Source organism: Hyla sarda, unplaced genomic scaffold, assembly GCF_029499605.1.
Source record: "Hyla sarda isolate aHylSar1 unplaced genomic scaffold, aHylSar1.hap1 scaffold_648, whole genome shotgun sequence".
NCBI classification, from domain to species: Eukaryota; Metazoa; Chordata; class Amphibia; order Anura; family Hylidae; genus Hyla; species Hyla sarda.
The window spans coordinates 98,153-120,208 of NW_026610663.1; the positions used below are offsets into that span (position 1 = coordinate 98,153).

The following is a 22,056-nucleotide window of genomic DNA, read 5'->3' on the forward strand; positions in this document are numbered from 1 at the left end:
TCTTCTCTATAGGTGATCACATACAGTTACATCAGGTGACTTCTTCTCTATAGATGATCACATACAGTTATATCAGGTGACGTCTTCCCTATAGGTGATCACATACAGTTACATCAGGTGACGTCTTCTCTATAGGTGATCACATACAGTTACATCAGGTGACATCTTCTCTATAGGTGATCACATACAGTTACATTAGGTGACTTCTTCTCTATAGATGATCACATACAGTTATATCAGGTGACGTTTTCCCTATAGATGATCACATACAGTTATATCAGGTGACGTCTCCTCTATAGGTGATCACATACAGTTATATCAGGTGACGTCTTCCCTATAGGTGATCACATACAGTTATATCAGGAGACGTCTTCTCTATAGGTGATCACATACAGTTACATCAGGTGACGTCTTCTCTATAGGTGATCACATACAGTTATATCAGGTGACGTCTCCTCTATAGGTGATCACATACAGTTACATCAGGTGACGTCTTCTCTATAGGTGATCACATACAGTTACATCAGGTGACGTCTTCTCTATAGGTGATCACATACAGTTACATCAGGAGACGTCTTCTCTATAGGTGATCACATACAGTTACATCAGGAGACGTCTTCTCTATAGGTGATCACATACAGTTACATCAGGTGACATCTTCTCTATAGGTGATCACATACAGTTATATCAGGTGACGTCTTCTCTATAGGTGATCACATACAGTTACATCAGGTGACGTCTTCTCTATAGGTGATCACATACAGTTACATCAGGTGACGTCTTCTCTATAGGTGATCACATACAGTTACATCAGGTGACGTCTTCTCTATAGGTGATCACATACAGTTACATCAGGTGACATCTTCTCTATAGGTGATCACATACAGTTATATCAGGTGACGTCTTCTCTATAGGTGATCACATACAGTTACATCAGGTGACGTCTTCTCTATAGGTGATCACATACAGTTACATCAGGTGACATCTTCTCTATAGGTGATCACATACAGTTACATCAGGTGACGTCTTCTCTATAGGTGATCACATACAGTTACATCAGGTGACGTCTTCTCTATAGGTGATCACATACAGTTACATCAGGTGACGTCTTCTCTATAGGTGATCACATACAGTTACATCAGGTGACGTCTTCTCTATAGGTGATCACATACAGTTACATCAGGTGACGTCTTCTCTATAGGTGATCACATACAGTTATATTAGGTGACGTCTTCTCTATAGGTGATCACATACAGTTACATCAGGTGACGTCTTCTCTATAGGTGATCACATACAGTTACATCAGGTGACGTCTTCTCTATAGGTGATCACGTGCAGTTACATCAGGTGACGTCTTCTCTATAGGTGATCACATACAGTTATATCAGGTGACGTCTTCTCTATAGGTGATCACATACAGTTACATCAGGTGACATCTTCTCTATAGGTGATCACATACAGTTACATCAGGTGATGTCTTCTCTATAGGTGATCACATACAGTTATATCAGGTGACGTCTTCTCTATAGGTGATCACATACAGTTACATCAGGTGACATCTTCTCTATAGGTGATCACATACAGTTACATCAGGTGATGTCTTCTCTATAGGTGATCACATACAGTTACATCAGGTGACGTCTTCTCTATAGGTGATCACATACAGTTACACCAGGTGACGTCTTCCCTATAGGTGATCACATACAGTTACATCAGGTGACGTCTCCTCTATAGGTGATCACATACAGTTACATCAGGTGACGTCTTCTCTATAGGTGATCACATACAGTTACATCAGGTGACGTCTTCCCTATAGGTGATCACATACAGTTACATCAGGTGACGTCTTCTCTATAGGTGATCACATACAGTTACATCAGGTGACGTCTTCTCTATAGGTGATCACATACAGTTACACCAGGTGACGTCTTCTCTATAGGTGATCACATACAGTTACATCAGGTGACTTCTTCTCTATAGATGATCACATACAGTTATATCAGGTGACGTCTTCCCTATAGGTGATCACATACAGTTACATCAGGTGACGTCTTCTCTATAGGTGATCACATACAGTTACATCAGGTGACATCTTCTCTATAGGTGATCGCATACAGTTATATCAGGTGACGTCTTCTCTATAGGTGATCACATACAGTTACATCAGTTGACGTCTTCTCTATAGGTGATCACATACAGTTATATCAGGTGATGTCTTCTCTATAGGTGATCACATACAGTTACATCAGGTGATGTCTTCTCTATAGGTGACCACATACAGTTACATCAGGTGACGTCTTCTCTATAGGTGATCACATACAGTTACACCAGGTGATGTCTTCTCTATAGGTGATCACATACAGTTACATCAGGTGACGTCTTCTCTATAGGTGATCACATACAGTTACATCAGGTGACGTCTTCTCTATAGGTGATCACATACAGTTATATCAGGTGACGTCTTCTCTATAGGTGATCACATACAGTTATTTCAGGTGACGTCTTCTCTATAGGTGACCACATACAGTTACATCAGGTGACGTCTTCTCTATAGGTGACCACATACAGTTACATCAGGTGACGTCTTCTCTATAGGTGATCACATACAGTTACATCAGGTGATGTCTTCTCTATAGGTGATCACATACAGTTACATCAGGTGACGTCTTCTCTATAGGTGATCACATACAGTTACATCAGGTGACGTCTTCTCTATAGGTGACCACATACAGTTACATCAGGTGACGTCTTCTCTATAGGTGATCACATACAGTTACATCAGGTGATGTCTTCTCTATAGGTGATCACATACAGTTACATCAGGTGACGTCTTCTCTATAGGTGATCACATACAGTTACATCAGGTGACGTCTTCTCTATAGGTGATCACATACAGTTACATCAGGTGACGTCTTCTCTATAGGTGATCACATACAGTTACATCAGGTGACATCTTCTCTATAGGTGATCACATACAGTTACATCAGGTGACATCTTCTCTATAGGTGATCACATACAGTTACATCAGGTGACGTCTTCTCTATAGGTGATCACATACAGTTACATCAGGTGACGTCTTCTCTATAGGTGATCACATACAGTTATATCAGGTGACATCTTCTCTATAGGTGATCACATACAGTTACATCAGGTGATGTCTTCTCTATAGGTGATCACATACAGTTACATCAGGTGACATCTTCTCTATAGGTGATCACATACAGTTACATCAGGTGACGTCTTCTCTATAGGTGATCACATACAGTTACATCAGGTGACGTCTTCTCTATAGGTGATCACATACAGTTACATCAGGTGACGTCTTCTCTATAGGTGATCACATACAGTTACATCAGGTGACGTCTTCTCTATAGGTGATCACATACAGTTACATCAGGTGGCTCTCCTCTATAGGTGATCACATACAGTTACATCAGGTGACGTCTTCTCTATAGGTGATCACATACAGTTACATCAGGTGACGTCTTCTCTATAGGTGATCACATACAGTTACATCAGGTGACATCTTCTCTATAGGTGATCACATACAGTTATATTCTTCTAGCTGCAACTTTTCTCCACAGATTTTGATGGAATAAAAATATTAAGCTCCGCACATTTTCAAGACCTATAGCGCCCCAAACAGTAATAATGCCCCCCCCCCCCCTCCTCGGTGTCCTACACAGTAGAGTGGATAGATAAGTAGGTTGGGGAAGAGGGCAGTAAGGTTGCCCCAGTAGGTACACAGGTCCTTTTGCGTAGTTTCCCCATTATGCAGGTGCTCTGAGTAGGTTAACCCTCCCATCCCCAAAATAGCTGCCCCCTCTAGGTAGAAATGTAATTAGTTACCCCCTGTAGGGAGACTCCCTGTTATTAATTGCCCTCTGTAGGCAAATATTCCCATATCAGTGTTTTCCAACAACGATGCCTCCAGCTGTTGCTAAACTACAACTCCCAGCATGCCCAGACAGCCAAAGGCTGTCTGGGCATGCTGGGTGTTGTAGTTTTTGCAACAGCTGGAGGCACCCCGGTTAGGAAACACTGCACTAGATAGTTGCCATCTTGTATAGTTGCCTCACCGCCCCCATACATAGCAGCCCCCTATACATAGTTGCCCCCTGGAGGTAGATTAATAAAAAGTGGGACTGTCCTGCCCAAATTGGGACATGGCAATGCCACTCGGTTTCACCCCAATTTCCAGGGTCATGCACAGTGTGACCCCAGTAGCCATGTTCCTTCCTTTATGGGCTCCTCCACCAGCTGCCATAATACTCTACGGGAGGTTTGTAAGACTGTTGAGACACAATTAGCTCCGAGCAGGCTATAACTACCCCTCCCCCTTACTACAATAATTAATTAAATAATAACTGACACAACAACAATTCAACTTTTCCGTGGGTGGGAATCGGCCACAGCTTTATTTATAAAATTACTCATATAAATAACAATTTAACTGTAACAAAGACACCGATTGGCTTCTTACCAACCCGAGAGGTGCTGCCACACCGTCCTGTGTGGAGGTCTACCCCGGGTTGACCCCGCTTTCACCGTCTTCTTACCGCCAAGCTGTGACTTACAATAAACAGAGATACAAAAAGGGAGGGAGGGAGGGCAAAACTCTGGGTCCTGGGCAGATTGAGGGGGGGAAGGGAGGCACCACAGCTATAAATACCCAGGGGAGGGCCCCTGAAAGCCCGGGAAACTATTAGACCCCTGATTGGTGCACTCCTTCCCCCCCCACCCATGGGACATACCACTATAGTTAGCAACAAGTTTTTACAGGCGGGGGAGGGGGCTAAAAAACATTGCCTGTATATTTCTTAACCCCTTAACTGCTCACCAGTCAGGGGGCAAGCTAGTTATGCACAGCTTGCCCCTCCAGACTGTTGAGACCCAATTAGCTCCGAGCAGGCTATAACTACCCCTCCCCCTTACTACAATAATTAATTAAATAATAACTGACACAACAACAATTCAACTTTTCCGTGGGTGGGGATCGGCCACAGCTTTATTTATAAAATTACTTATATAAATAACAATTTAACTGTAACAAAGACACCGATTGGCTTCTTGCCAACCCGAGAGGTGCTGCCACACTGTCCTGTGTGGAGGTCTACCCCGGGTTGACCCCGCTTTCACCGTCTTCTTACCGCCACGGAGGAGACCAGTTAGCCCTACACTGGGCTCCGACCCCCACCCAAGAGAAACTGGATAGCCAACACCTGGGGCCAACTCAGCCCCCCGAACACACCCAACACATTTCCTCTCCAGGAAAGTCGCCCAACACATTTCCTCTCCAGGAAATTCGCCCAACACATAACCTCTCCAGGAAATCCGAGGTACCTGCCGCCAGGTCCTATGTTTTTGCATTTAAATTTTTTTTTTGTATTTTTTTTTTTTTTTTTGTATTCACTAACTCTTGTGTGAACTCATTTCTCAGACTCGCCCATACACCGAAGAGTGCCGCAGCACTCGCACCACCTTGCGGAAAGCCGCTCGCAAAACAAAAACACATGTGGGAAACATCAAACTGGGCGAAAATAGCAACGCAACATGCAGATCGCCCGCGCCCCATGCGCTGCGCTACCCTCTCCGGAAACTGAGCCCTCTCCGCCGACACCGACACAAAAAGAGAGCGAATCCCAAACTCACAACACCCCCTCCTACAAAGAGAAGCCAAAACCCAAAACAGACAATCGAGGGCGGGGAGCATAAAAGAAAAAAGGGGGGGGGGGAGAGCCAAACCGCAGTCCAGTCAACAATAGGACGACAACCGGAAAAAACAGTCATTCGTGGACCCTCATGCAGCACAAGCTGTGTGTCCCAGATCGCCCAAGCAATCTCGGACCGACGGACCTGAAAACGCACAAAATAGGCACCCAAAAAACACATCAGACACCCAAGTGTCATGGATGGAGACGAGGAGAAAGAAAGTGCCCCATCCACCTAGCCCCGAAAAAAGCCAGCGCAAAACCTCGGATCAGAAAAAACGACGCAAAAGCGACAACCAAAAATCCGACCCACAGCCGCCACCAAGCGACCCAAAAACTGATAGGAAAAAACGGTCGCCGACAGCAAGGCCACCCGCTCACGGGCCCAGCCCCTAGGTATACACCAACATCCCACCAACTGCAAAGCAGAAAAGAAAAATCACCCCCCGCCATGCGGCAACCTCACCCCACTGGATCGCAGCACAGTGGGAAAGCACCCTTTTTTTTTTTTTTTTTTGCACTGAGTAGTAGGTGATTCACACGAACAGGTGAAGATACCCAGCGTCACATACTAAGAATGTTAATTGGATACATGCAGAATACAGCCCAAATCTCGAACCTCCTTGGATAGGAGACACAGCAGTTAACTTATTTTATCACAGCCTATCAAAACGAAATAGGAAGTCAAACAGCAGAACCTTGTAGGTACAAAAAACAAATCCCCTATCCACAGACACATTTGGAACCTTCGGGACCCTCCTTGACTGTAGACATCCCGGCCTCCACACCAACCCCAACTACTCGCAAGCGCCTCACCGTGAGTGCGACCAAGTCGCAGGAGCCACTAAAGCGGACCAAGAAATACACCAATCTCCACGATGACCCACAGGCCGAAAATTTAACCACAACTGTATCACTCAGTCCTACCCCGGGACCCGAACCCGAGGTGGTCTCCCATTCCACAGCCACATGAACAAACCTTCCGACTCCACCCGAGGGAGCAACCTCCAGAACCACTGCCAGAGAACGGGACAAAGCGTCAACACCCAATACCGACCCCAGGGAGTACAGCCGCAAAATAAACCTTATCTCCAAACAGCGAAGCACTAGGTGCAACAAGCCGAGCGCATGAAGAAAGCCGAAAGAAAGAAATAATAACAGTGACAACGCCCAAAATGTCAGACCGACAAAACGCCCCCGATCACTCAAATCACACCCAAAAAAGAAAAGCATCACCAAATTATAGCGCAATCAAGCACAGGGGCCACGCCAACCCACACTGTATCGTTACAATCCTAGAACATGAACTGCCGAAGCAAGCACCCAAAGTCCCACAACCAACACCAAAGGAAAAAGCGCAAACAAAAAACCCAAGCATGGCAGAAACCCACTGACTACCAAGACACCCAGTAGTAAACCACCCTGCAGCACCACTGGAAAACCAAAACACCACACCAACAACCAACCAAACCAGCCACACCCGGGAACAGAGCGAGCTCCCCATGAGCTGCAACGGGGGACTGAAAGCAGGCCTGTCCACTGCATCACGCCTGAAAAAACCCCAACCAACCGGAACGTCAGCCCTTAGTGCACCAGGGGCACATATGCGGGGGCACAGATACCACACACCCTCGGCGGCCAGAGACAACCTGCAGGAAAAAACTCCGCCCTGAACCACATTCCACGTGGAACATTCAGTAAACCAGCAAGGACCGGAACCGGGGCACATAGCGAGCCCTGAAGAAACCAAAACAGAGAAAACGCAATTACTCCCTGACCATAGGAAAGCAGCAAACCAACGCCAACAAGGCATGCGGAAGACATGCTAATCTCCTCAAAATCGTTCCAATTTTAACATACATGCTGCCGAAGCGAGCACAAAATATGGACGCTTCACAAATTTGCATGTCAGCCTTGCAGCAACAAACCGCACCCCAACAAGTGTAGAGCACAGGAGAATCACCCTCCGGAATACCACCACGAACAGAAGAAACCACACAGGCAAAACAAACGGAGACACAAGCAAAACCTACCCCCAGAGACTCAAGCGAAACCTACCCTCCGCCACATCAGCCAAAGCACCCAGCACGACATACAGGAGTCCCATGCCTACATGAGATTGGGCGAAACAGGAAAAAACAGCAGACAAATACACTAGGACAATGGAGCAGCGGAGAGAGACTACAACTTAAGATGGAGAGATAAACCAAACAAAGAAACAAAACCGTGACTGGGTGGCAGCCACCGATTCAGGAAAAGGAACATGCCTACGGGAGCTAAGTCAGCAAAACCCCGGCCACCTAGAGCGTAAGGCCAAAAGACCACACACCCAAGCGCGCACCGCAGAAAATGATACCCTACCAAAGCACCCCGTCAAGAAGAGACGTACCCAACTCACAACCAGAGACCAACACAGATATACACCCATATCCGAGACCCAAACTCAACAAACACACGGGAACAAAAGGACGAACACTACACAGACGTAGCCATAAGCACACAAACCAGGGAAGGGGCAAAGCCCCACATCAGAACACTCACCAATTCCAGAAAATGGAGAAGCACAACAGAGGGAGGAGTCACTTCACCACCGCCGCAGGCGTGGGACAAGGCACGCTGGAGACCACCGGGTCGCGGGCACTCGGCCGCCGCCCGGAACGGCGCCGGAAACCACGCCGGGAAAACAGCAGTAGAGGACTCCGAGGGAGAACCCTGCGGGAAGAACCGAAACACCTACTCCCCGCAGGTGAACAGAAGGCCCAAAAAACACCGCCTGTGCCGCCCCCCAGGACCAGAGCGAGAGCGGCGACAAATACGTCTATGCCCCCATCCGGCCCCAGAGGGGGGAAGAGCAACACGAAATCAGGGGAGCACTCCCTACCCCTCCACGGGGGGCATTGGAGAGGCAGGAGGAAGGAAGACAGCAGCGGCAGCAGTGGGGGAAGGGGGGGGGTTGGGAACTCGGGGCAGAGAGGCGATGGGGAGGCGTGGGGGGGGGGGCGCAGTGGCTGCAAGAACCATGGGGAGCACTGGAAGAGCACGAGGAAAAAGGGGGGGGGCAGCAGCAGCAGTGGGCAGGGGGGGGAGTGCTAGTGTGGTGGGGGTAAGGAGCCGGGCAAAGGAGTGGGGACGGTATGAGGGCTCATATAGTTGGCGTTGTGATCTGAAGCTGTCCGCAGTACCATTGTCGTTTCGATCAGAGTTTGAGATCGCTGTTTTTCATATTTACGGTATAAAAAGGGGTCAAAAATACGCTATTTTGGACTGTGAAATTTATTTATTCAAGTAATATTACTTATTTATGTATTTTATTCATTAATTAATAAATTCGTAATGTTTTTTTTTTTTTTTTTTATATTATACACGTACGCCTTAAATGACTATATTTATTTATTAATTTTTTTAATTAATTAATTAATTAATTAATTTTTTTATACTACGGACATGTAGGCACGCGGCGATACCACACATGTGTATGTTGTTGTAATATACAGTATTTTATGTATTATTATTTTATTTATAGATTTTAATTTTTTATCATTACTATTATGATATTTTTTTTTTTTTTTTTTTTTTTTTATTATTAATTTTTATTTTTTATTTATTTATTTTATGATGGGGAAAAGGGGGGTGATCAAACGTGTAAAATTGCAAGGGTTAAAAGATCTTTATTAACTTAACTATTAAAATACTTAGGAGCTATAACACTGCACACACTGAACCTGACACTGATCACTTGCCATGTAGTAACATGGCAATGATCGGTGTTATCAATGATTGATTGCTCAAGCCTGAATTTCAGGCTTGAAGCAATCAATTGAGGAGCGGACGCGCAGGAGGCAGGTGAGTGACCCTCCTGCTGCGTCCCAGCTGATCGGGACATCGCGATAAAATCCCGCTGAGCAGCCGGGATGCGTTCAATTACATTTTCAGACGCGGCGATGACTTTGATCGCCGCGTCTGAAAAGGTGATGCCGGACATCTGCCAGATCGGCGATGTCCGGCATTATCAGGGGTCCTGGTCGCTTATAGCAACTGGGACCCAACAGCTATAATGCGCGCTCACTATGTGAGCGCGGATTATAGCTGGGGACGCGCAAATGGACGTTAATAAACGTCCATTTGCGCAAACGTTAAAGGGGGTTAAAACAGCAGCAGCCACCCAGGGGCCGCCACCTCCAGAGCGGAGGGGACAAATAGGCGAGAGGGGGTGGGGTTATGGTAAGGACCTCAACAGGGGGGGGGGGGAGGCAGACGAATGGGACCGCAACAGGGGGGAAAAAAAGAGACGGACGGGGCAAGTAGGTAATCAGAGCCTGCTCCAGGAGCACCCCGGAGAGAGGGATCAAAGTACAGGCAGGGGAGAGGGCAAAAGAACGGGACAGGGCTCAAAGGGATTACAGTGGGAAAGGAGGGCAGGACTGATAAGAGGTCCGCCAGCCTCCTGAACCCGCCAAGGGTGCAACAGGAGGGGAGGCCAGCTCAGCCACAAGGGAGCATGCCAGCCCTCACCCTCCTGCTCCATCCGGGCCACAAATAAGGGGCAGACACATACCAGCCAGCAGTCAAAACTCCGGGTCCTGGGCAGATTGAGGGGGGAAGGGAGGCACCACAGCTATAAATACCCAGGGGAGGGCCCCTGAAAGCCCGGGAAACTATTAGACCCCTGATTGGTGCACTCCTTCCCCCCACCCATGGGACATACCACTATAGTTAGCAACAAGTTTTTACAGGCGGGGGAGGGGGCTAAAAAACATTGCCTGTATATTTCTTAACCCCTTAACTGCTCACCAGTCAGGGGGCAAGCTAGTTATGCACAGCTTGCCCCTCCATAACGGCAAATCTTTATTGCCCTGTACACAATCCAGTGCTGCCACCTGCTGACAACATCGGGACTTACAGTAATGTAGACGGTGTCTCACTGCGGTAAACCTCTCGCCACGATAGCTTGGAATATAATCGACTGGCTGTACTTAAAGGGATTGTCCAGGGAAAGATGACCAGAGCAAATTCTTCCAAAAACAGCGCCACCCCGGTCTCAGGTTGTGTGTGGAATTATAACTTGTCTCCATTCACTTCGATGGATCTGAGCTGCAATGCCGCTCACAACCTGAGGACAGGGGTGGCGCTGTTTTTGAAAGTAATTTGCTCTGGTTTTCTATTCCTGGATTATAGCAGTTACAGGAATGGTATATAGCTGTATATAGCAGTCAGTGTAGACCATTCCTCCCCATCTGAGGGTCTCACAGTGATGGACGTATGATTCTAGGTCCCCTCCATCCCCCGTTACATCCGCTCATTGTAGAAGACGTTGTCCATCCTGCCGTGGTATATGTTGATGTTATGGGGGCGTCATTGTATGGTTAAAGGGGTACTACCGTGGAAACCTTTTTTTTTTTTTAATCAACTGGTGCCAGAAAGTTAAACAGATTTGTAAATTACTTCTATTTAAAAATCTTAATCCTTCCAGTACTTATTAGGGGCTGTATGCTACAGAGGAAATGCTTTTCTTTTTAGATTTCTCTGATGTCACGACCACAGTGCTCTCTGCTGACCTCTGCTGTCTATTTTAGGTACTGTCTGGAGCAGCATATGTTTGCTATAAGGATTTTCTCCTGTTCTTAAAATGGACAGGAGAGGTCAGCAGAGAGCACTGTGGTCGTGACATCAGAGAAATCTAAAAAGATAAGCATTTCCTCCGTAGTATACAGCCCCTAAAAAGTACTGGAAGGATTAAGATTTTTAAATAGAAGTAATTTACAAACGTGTTTAACTTTCTGGCACCAGTTGATTTAAAAAAAAAAAAGTTTTCCACGGTAGTACCCCTTTAGATTGTGTCGATACAAACGCCAATTGTTACGCCGAGCGCTCCGGCTCCTCCTCCTCCGGAGCGCTCGCGGCGTCTTCTGCCCTGCAGCTCTCCGATCGGCAGCACTGACCGGAGACGCTGCTCAGTTGTGCCCGGCGGGGATGCGATCCACCTAGTGGGACGTGCCCGCTCGCGGATCGCATCCCGTCCCACTCACCTGTCCCGATCTCCTGCTGGGTCCCAGTGCGCGCGGCCCCGCCCTCTAGGGCGCGCGCGCGCCGGGGCTCTCAGATTTAAAGGGCCAGCACACCGCTAATTGGTGCCTGGCCCAATCTTCCTAATTAGCTCCCACCTGCTCCATGTGAATATAAACCCGCTTCCCCTTCCTGTCCTTGCCGGATCTTGTTGCCTTAGTGCCCTGAGAAAGCATTTAGTGTGTTCCCAAGCCTGTGTACCCAGACCTTCTGCTGTTGCCCCTGACTACGACTCTTGCCGCCTGCCCTGACCTTCTGCTATGTCCGACCTTGCTCTTGCCTTGTCCCTGTGTACCGTGCCTGTCTCAGCTGTCAGTTGGGGTTGAGTCGCTATCGGGTGGAACGACCTGGGGGTTACCTGGTGCTGCAAGTCCATCTCGCTTTGCGGCGGGCTCTGGTGAAAACCAGTAACCCCTTAGATTCCGTTCCCCTGGTACGGCCCACGCCATCACCTCACTGACACAGAGGATCCACCTCCAGTGTCCTCGCTGCATACCTATCCGGATCCTGACACCAATCTTTCTGCATGGAGTCGGCCAGGCATCAATGCCTGTGGCTTGTTCACATACCCTGACATATATATAGTCCAAATAGAAGCAGCACATCCAAAAGGGCGTCAAATGAAGATGGGTGCGAGCACAATGGAGCCAACTAATATACAATAGATAAAGGCAGCACTCCCAATTGTAGGGAAACAACTGTCTGCATCATGGAACAAAAGACAAGTTGTTTCACTACAATAAGGAGTGCTGCCTTTATCTATTGTGTATATATATATATATATATATATATATATATATATATCTATATATATATATATCTGTATATATATATATATACAGTGGTCCCTCAACATACGATCGTTTGTTGAAACCATCGTATGTTGAGGGATCTGTGCAATGTTAAGTATAGGACAGTGGTCTACAACCTGTGGACCTCCAGATGTTGCAAAACTAAGACACCCAGCATGCCCGGACAGCCGTTGGCTGTCCGGGCATGCTGGGTGTTGTAGTTTTGCAACATCTGGAGGTCCGCAGGTTGTAGACCACTGTTAGAGAAAGTTGTACTCGCCTGTCCCCGCCGCTCCGGACTGTCACCGCTCATCACCGCTGCCCTGGATGTCGCCGTCCATCGCTGTCGCCGCGTCCCCGGGGTGTCCCCGACGCTCCAGCAAGGCCTCTGCTTCCCCGGCATCCTCGCTCTCCGTCGCCACCATCACGTCGTTACGCACGCCGCACCTATTGGATGACGGGACGGCGTGCGCAGCGACGTGATGACGATCATGGAGAGCGCAGACGATGCAGGGGATCCCGAAGAGGACGCGCCGGAGCCCCGAGGACAGGTAAGTGATCATCAGCGGACCACACGGGGCACTGTAAACGGCTATCCGGGGGCAGCTGAAGCAGTCTGCGCTGAGGGATAGCCGTTTATGCGATGGCCCCGACATACAAAAGCATCGTATGGTGATGCTGCCTCTGAGAGTGATCGTATGTTGAAATGATCGTATGTCGGGGCCATCATAGGTCGGGGGGTCACTGTATATATATATATATGGTATTTCGGGGCCATCGTAGGTCGGGGGTCACTGTATATATATGGTATGTCGGGGCCATCGTAGGTCGGGGGTCACTGTATATATATGGTATGTCAGGGCCATCGTAGGTCGGGGGGTCACTGTATATATATGGTATGTCGGGGCCATCGTAGGTGGGGGGGGTCACTATATATGGTATGTCGGGGCCATCGTAGGTCGGGGGGTCACTGTATATATATGGTAGGTCGGGGGGGTCACTGTATATATATGGTATGTCGGGGCCATCGTAGGTCGGGGGGTCACTGTATATATATATGGTATGTCGGGGCCATCGTAGGTCGGGGGGTCACTGTATATATATGGTATGTCGGGGCCATCGTAGGTCGGGGGGTCACTGTATATATATGGTATGTCGGGGCCATCGTAGGTCGGGGGTCACTGTATATATATATGGTATGTCGGGGCCATCGTAGGTCGGGGGGTCGCTGTATATATATGGTATGTCGGGGCCATCGTAGGTCGGGGGGTCACTGTATATATATGGTATGTCGGGGCCATCGTAGGTCGGGGGTCACTGTATATATATATGGTATGTCGGGGCCATCGTAGGTCGGGGGTCACTGTATATATATGGTATGTCGGGGCCATCATAGGTCGGGGGGTCACTGTATGTATATGGTATGTCGGGGCCATCGTAGGTCGGGGGGTCACTGTATATATATGGTATGTCGGGGCCATCGTAGGTCGGGGGGGGTCACTGTATATATATGGTATGTCAGGGCCATCGTAGGTCGGGGGTCGCTGTATGTATATGGTATGTCGGGGCCATCGTAGGTCGGGGGGGTCACTGTATATATATGGTATGTCAGGGCCATCGTAGGTCGGGGGGTCACTGTATATATATGGTATGTCGGGGCCATCGTAGGTCGGGGGTCACTGTATATATATGGTATGTCGGGGCCATCGTAGGTCGGGGGGTCACTGTATATATATGGTATGTCGGGGCCATCGTAGGTCGGGGGTCACTGTATATATATGGTATGTCGGGGCCATCATAGGTCGAGGGGTCACTGTATGTATATGGTATGTCGGGGCCATCGTAGGTCGGGGGGTCACTGTATATATATGGTATGTCGGGGCCATCGTAGGTCGGGGGGGTCACTGTATATATATGGTATGTCAGGGCCATCGTAGGTCGGGGGTCGCTGTATATATATGGTATGTCGGGGCCATCGTAGGTCGGGGGGGTCACTGTATATATATGGTATGTCAGGGCCATCGTAGGTCGGGGGGTCACTGTATATATATGGTATGTCGGGGCCATCGTAGGTCGGGGATCACTGTATATATATGGTATGTCGGGGCCATCGTAGGTCGGGGGGTCACTGTATATATATGGTAGGTCGGGGGGGTCACTGTATATATATGGTATGTCGGGGCCATCGTAGGTCGGGGGGTCACTGTATATATATATGGTATGTCGGGGCCATCGTAGGTCGGGGGGTCACTGTATATATATGGTATGTCGGGGCCATCGTAGGTCGGGGGTCACTGTATATATATATGGTATGTCGGGGCCATCGTAGGTCGGGGGTCACTGTATATATATGGTATGTCGGGGCCATCATAGGTCGGGGGGTCACTGTATGTATATGGTATGTCGGGGCCATCGTAGGTCGGGGGGTCACTGTATATATATGGTATGTCGGGGCCATCGTAGGTCGGGGGGGGTCACTGTATATATATGGTATGTCAGGGCCATCGTAGGTCGGGGGGGTCACTGTATATATATGGTATGTCGGGGCCATCGTAGGTCCGGGGGTCACTGTATATATATGGTATGTCAGGGCCATCGTAGGTCGGGGGGTCACTGTATATATATGGTATGTCGGGGCCATCGTAGGTTGGGGGTCACTGTATATATATGGTATGTCGGGGCCATCGTAGGTCGGGGGGTCACTGTATATATATGGTATGTCGGGGCCATCGTAGGTCGGGGGTCACTGTATATATATGGTATGTCGGGGCCATCGTAGGTCGGGGAGTCACTGTATATATATGGTATGTCGGGGCCATCGTAGGTCGGGGGTCACTGTATATATATATGGTATGTCGGGGCCATCGTAGGTCGGGGGTCACTGTATATATATATATGGTATGTCGGGGCCATCGTAGGTCGGGGGTCACTGTACACACACACAACACTCGCATTTATATAAAAACCACATGACTGTTCTGCTGAAAACAACTGTGAAAATGAAAACCCCCGGGAATCCACGCAAAGCGATATAAAACACAAATATATGTAAAATAAGAGGCCAAAATAAGGTATCCATAAGTCGGCACCGCTATAACATGACCTACCTGTGTCCACAATAATCCTTTGGGGGTGGTGTTGTGATATGGATGATACCGTCCTGGTGGCCTCAGAGGGTCAGACACAACTTCTCACCTCTGTTCTTCCATTCTCTGCTCCCCAGGATGATGACCCTCCCGATGCTGTCGGCCGCCATTGTCTTCCTCCTCACCCTCCGTTACCTTCTCAGTCTCTGGAGAAAAAAGAAGAGATATCAGTCCTTACCCCCCGGACCCTCTCCTCTGCTTCTTCTGGAAAATCCTAAGTATATTGGTGTAAATGCCATCTGTAAGAGCATCCCGGAGGTGGGTAATGATGGAGGAACTCTTATTATTATTATAGTATGAGCCCCCCAAACAAGGAGGTCTAGAGGCATTGTGACTAACTATACCCTCCATAATACATACTGCCACCATAGAGTGCTCTAATAATACCACCACCATAGAGTGCTCTAATAATACTGCCACCATAGAGTGCTCTAATAATACCGCCACCATAGAGTAATCTGATAATACCGCCACCATAGAGTGCTCTAATAATACCGCCACCATAGGGGGCTTTAATAATACCATCACCATAGAGTGCTCTAATAATACCGCCACCATAGGGGGCTTTAATAATACCATCACCATAGAGTGCTCTAATAATACCGCCACCATAGAGTGCTCTAATAATACTGCCACCATAGAGTGCTCTAATAATACCGCCACCATAGAGTGCTCTAATAATACTGCCACTATAGAGTGCTCTAATAATACCGCCACCATAGAGTGCTCTAATAATACTGCCACCATAGAGTGCTCTAATAATACCGCCACCATAGAGTGCTCTAATAATACTGCCACTATAGTGTGCTCTAATAATACCGCCACCATAGAGTGCTCTAATAATACTGCCACCATAGAGTGCTCTAATAATACCGCCACCATTGAGTGCTCTAATAATACTGCCACTATAGAGTGCTCTAATAATACTGCAACCATAGAGTGCTCTAATAATACTGCCGCCATAGAGTGCTCTAAAAATACTGCCACCATTGAGTGCTGTAATAATACTGCCACCATAGAGTGCTCTAATAATACCGCCATCATAGAGTGCTCTAATAATACCGCCAACATAGAGTGCTCTAATAATACCCCCACCATAGAGTGCTCTGATAATACTGCCACCATAGAGATCTTTAATAATACTGCCACCATAGAGTTCTCCAATAATACTGCCACCATAGAGTGCTCTAATAATACCGCCAACATAGAGTGCTCTAATAATACTGCAACCTAGAGTGCTCTAATAATACTGCCACTATAGAGTGCTCTAATAATGCTGCCACCATAGAGTGCTCTAATAATACTGCCACCATAGAGATCTCTAATAATACTGTCTGTCACGATCACACCCTATCGGTCCAGCTAAGACGCTAGAGAGAGTGTGATGGTGCAAGGGTTAAAGCCGCCAGACCTCTGGGTATCCACTACAAGTCCCAGCAAGTCACCAAATTAACCCTTAGATAAACGTTCCGTAGAAAAGAGAAAAGAAAACCAGGGCAACTCACCAAATACGTAAACTTCAAGCTTCTTTATTGATCCATGAAGGGTATAAACAGTGCAAGACACGGGTGGACAGAAAACAGGGGGACGTTCGTTCGGGGCTACGGTGCCGTTTCGCAAAATATGCTTCAACTGGCCCACCAGGTGGGCCAGTTGAAGCATATTTTGCGAAACGGCACCGTAGCCCCGAACGAACGTCCCCCTGTTTTCTGTCCACCCGTGTCTTGCACTGTTTATACCCTTCATGGATCAATAAAGAAGCTTGAAGTTTACGTATTTGGTGAGTTGCCCTGGTTTTCTTTTCTCTTTTCTACGGATTGTTTGCATTGGACTTTGCTATTACCAGTGAGCACCATCAGACGTGGTTGAGCCAGCAGAGGCATTGGATGTCAGGTGCTAACAATTAAGGAAGCAGTGCCGAGTTTGTTCTTTCTACTATTGAATATTGCCTTAGATAAACGTGTTTTACCAGAGCCTCCTTCAGAAAGGTGAGCTCATATATTTAGAGATCAAAGACCAGAGCTGATTAATTAAACATTTAATCTGATAAAAGGTATCACAGTGCTATGCATAAAAATAAACAAATGACATACAGGTATAAAAATGTATAAAAGAGTTTAGCAAGGCAAGTTCAGAAAGCAAAAATGAAGTTCTTACAGTACGATGATATTAGCAGTCAATGAGAGAGAGTGAGGTTCCAGCTGTTCTTAGGATGGTCTTGTCAGCTTGCGCCACAGCATTGAACAACCTGAGTCTATCATTGTTTTAAATATATCTATCTCCTTTTTGGAGGGACTCCATTCCCCCCCTCCCCTCTGATCCCACCAGATGGGGGCATCTCTTATCTCATATATGGGACCAGAGACCCCTTACATCCTGCTGCTTCAAAGGGCCTTTGACTTCAAAAGAGGAAAACAGCAGACAGGCCCCAATTGACTGCAATACACAAAAACAAAGGATACACCGTCTGAATGACCCCTCACCCCCCCAGGTCTTAGTTTATACATAGATGCAATTATAAAACACATGTATTTTTCCATAATCAGGCCTTGGGCCTGACACTTCCCCCTTAAGATGGGGACAGAGAGATCTCGCCTCTTCCAGGCTGATAGATCTGTCTCCATTAACCATTTATTTCCCCCTGACGCGATAATCCATCAGCATTTTGATGCAGGCTTCCTTTCCTGTGTTGGACAGTGAAATTATATTGTTGGAGGATAAGACTCCAGCGAAGCAATTTGCCATTGTTACCGGACACTCTGTCCAACCAATGTAGAGGGTTGTGATCAGACAGTAAAGTCCCTGCCGTACAGGTATGGCTGTAATGTTTGCAAAGCCCAGACCACAGCTAGACATTCCTTCTCTATGACCGCATAGGCCACTTATCTAGGCAATAGCTTCCTACTCAGGTAGAGAATGGGGTGTTCTTCTCCATTGGAGTTTACTTGGCTAAGAACAGCCCCCAGACCAAAATTGGAAGCATCTGTTTGTACCACAAACCTCCTACTGAAATCTGGGGCCTGGAGGACCGGAGAGTTGGACAGTGCAGTCTTGAGGGCAATGAAGGACTTATCACAATCCTCAATCCAGGTAATTTGCTTGGACACCTTCTTTTTTGTCAGGTCTGTGAGAGGTTTTGCTATCTTACTATAATCTGGGACAAATCTACGATAATACCCTGCAGTCCCCAAAAAGGACATGACCTGTTTTATGGTCTTAGGAATTGGCCAGGCCATAATAGACTCCACCTCACTGGGCTCCGGGCGTAGGGACCCTCCTCCTACTCTATGCCCCAGATACTGCACTTCTGTCATGCCAACTTGACACTTTTCTGATTTTATGGTAAGCCCTGCCTCAGCTATTTGCTTTACCACCTTGCCCAGGTGACTCAGGTGCTCCTCCCAGGTGTTACTGAATATGGCAATATCATCTAAGTATGCCACAGCGTATTCCCTGTGGCCCTCTAGCAGATGATCAACCAGTTGTTGGAAAGTGGCTGGGGCATTTTTCATCCCAAAGGGCATGACACAGCACTCAAACAACCCAAAGGGACTGATAAAGGCCGACCGCTCCTGGGCCTCTGGGGTAATAGGGATCTGCCAGAGCCCTCGGCTTAAATCCATGATAGTCACATATTGGGAACCTGCTAGCTGATCAAGTAGTTCATCTATTCTGGGCATAGGGTAAGCATCAAAGGTAGTCACAGCATTTTACCTTTGGTAATCCACACAGAACCTAGTGGATTTGTCTTTTTTGGGCACCAGCACCACTGGGGAGGCCCAGGGGCTTTTTGACTTCTTAATTACCCCTAGCTCTAACATGTCCTCGATCTCCTTCTGTATATGGGCTTTTACCTCTGGGAATACCTGGAAGGCTACCTGTCTTAGTGGTGGCTGGGCCCTCGTATCAACATGGTGGGTGGCTAGAGTAGTTCACCCGGGCCTCCCAATAAAGATGGCACTAAAGGGGCCTAGTACCTGATTAAGCTGCCTCCTCCTTTCATCTGAGAGCTGTGGATTGATCTCCACATCCTGAAGGGATCCCTGGCTCTTAACTTCCTCCACTAGGTCCAGTAGGGGATCACTACCCAGCCCTTCCTCTGGTGCACTACATACACTGAGTACCACCTCCTCAGGGTCATAGTATGCCAAATTAATATGGTACTGTCTCGACCTCTGACCTTTCTCATCAAGGGCAACTACATATGTGGTGGGTTCTAGGGGCTGCAAAATGGGGAAGGGACCCTCCCAGGCCGCCTGCAACTTATTCTGCCTGATGGGATTCAGAACCATTACCTTCTGTCCCACTTCATAGACCCGGTCCCTTACATTGTGATCGTACCAGTACTTCTGCCTGGACTGTGCTGCTGTGAGGCTGTCCTGTACCAGACCAGTCAATGTCTGCATCCTGTCCCTGAATCTCAGAACATACTCCACCACAGAAGTCTCAGGGGCAGGTAGCCCCCCTTCCCATTCTTCCCTAACTAAATCTTGGGGTCCCCGCACTTTGTGACCATATAATAACTCAAAGGGCGAGAAACCTGTAGATTCTTGGGGTACCTCCCTGTAAGCAAATAACAGATGGGGTAAATACTTTTCCCAGTCTCTGCCCTCCGATTCTACAAAGGTTTTTAGCATTTGTTTCAAGGTGCCATTGAACCTCTCGCAGAGACCCTTTGTTTGGGGGTGGTATGGGCTTGCTACCAAGTGCTGTACATTCACTTTTTACAGAGGCTTTGCATGAGATTGGACATGAACTGTGTGCCCTGATCAGTGAGCATTTCTTTGGGGAACCCCACCCTGCAGAATATACTGATCAGTGCATCTGCCACCTTATCTGCCCGGACAGAGGATAAGGCAACAGCTTCAGGGTACCTAGTTGCATAATCCACCACAGTGAGAATAAATTGTTTCCCTGTTGTCAGGATCCGGACTGGTATGCAGCGAGGACACTGGTGGTGGATCCTCTGTGTCAGTGAGGTGATGGCGTGGGCCGTACCAGGAGAATGGAATCAAAGGGGTTACTGGTTTTCACCAGAGCCCGCCGCAAAGCGGGATGGACTTGCAGCGGCAGGTAACCCCCAGGTCGTTCCAGCCGATAGCGACTCAATCTCACTGACAGCTGAGACAGGCGCGGTACACAAGGACTAGACAGAGGCGAGGTCAGACATAGCAGAAGGTCAGGGCAGGCAGCGAGGTACGTAGTCAGGGGCAACAGCAGATGGTCTGGGTACACAGGCTTGGGAACATACTAAAGCGCTTTCACAGGGCACAAGGCAACAAGATCCGGCGAGGACAGGAAGGGGAAGTGGGTTTATGTAGTGTTTGGTGGTAATACACTGATTGGGACACTGATAGAGCCGGCGCGCGCGCCCTAGAGAGCGGGGCCACGCGCTCCGGGACGTAGCCAAAAGAGGACAGGGCAGGTGAGCAGAACGGGATGCGACCCACGGGCAGGCACGCCCCGCCGCGCGGATCGTATCCCCGCCGGGGGAATCAGAGCAGCGCTCCCGGTCAGCGAGTCTGACCGGGGCGCTGCGAACAGGAGATAAACGCCGCGAGCGCTCCGGGGAGGAGCAGGGACCCGGAGCGCTCGGCGTAACAGTACCCTCCCCTTAGGTCTCCCCCTCTTTTTGGAGCCCAGGAATCTGCGGACAAGCTCCTTGTCAAAAATGTTGGCCTCAGGTTCCCAGGACCTCTCTTCAGGGCCACAATTCTCCCAATCAATTAAAAAGAATCTTTTACCTCGGACGATCTTGGAGGCGAGGATCTCTTTGACAGCGAAGACATCAGAGGAGCCAGAAACAGGAGCGGGAACAGTAACCTTGGGAGAAAAGCGGTTAAGCACAAGAGGTTTGAGAAGAGACAAATGGAAAGAGTTAGGAATGCGAAGAGAAGAGGGAAGATGAAGCTTGTAAGAGACAGAATTAATTTGATTCTTGATTTTAAAAGGGCCGAGGTAGCGAGGACCCAACTTGTAGCTAGGGACACAAAAGCGTATGTATTTGGCAAAGAGCCACACTTTGTAGCCAGGGAGGAAGACAGGAGGAGCTCTTCTTTATTTATCTGCATGTCTCTTCATTCAAGACGAGGCCAGTAGGAGTGACTTTTGAATCTCCTTCCAGATAGCGGAGAAATCCCGGGTAACTTCATCCACGGCAGGAACTCCAGAAGAAGTGGGAATGGGGAGGGGGGGCAGAGGGTGATGGCCGTACACCACAAAAAAATGGGATTTGGCAGAAGAATTTTTGAAATTGTACGAGAATTCAGCCCAGGGCAGAAGGTCGACCCAATCATCTTGGCAGGAGGAGACAAAATGTCGCAAGTAGTCACCAAGAATCTGGTT

At 48.1% G+C, this 22,056-nt stretch overlaps 1 protein-coding gene across 1 annotated transcript in view; it reads left to right on the forward strand.

Annotated features, from left to right (window-relative positions):
- Positions 1-3,417: 3,417 nt before the first annotated feature.
- The window catches only part of LOC130342326 (cytochrome P450 2C26-like), a gene marked incomplete at its 3' end in the record, with an annotated part of 92,975 nt that continues 74,336 nt past the window's right edge, over positions 3,418-22,056 (forward strand). The window contains 2 exon segments of the mRNA XM_056554274.1: positions 3,418-3,437; positions 15,789-15,969. Coding sequence (XP_056410249.1) covers positions 15,790-15,969 — 180 coding nt within the window.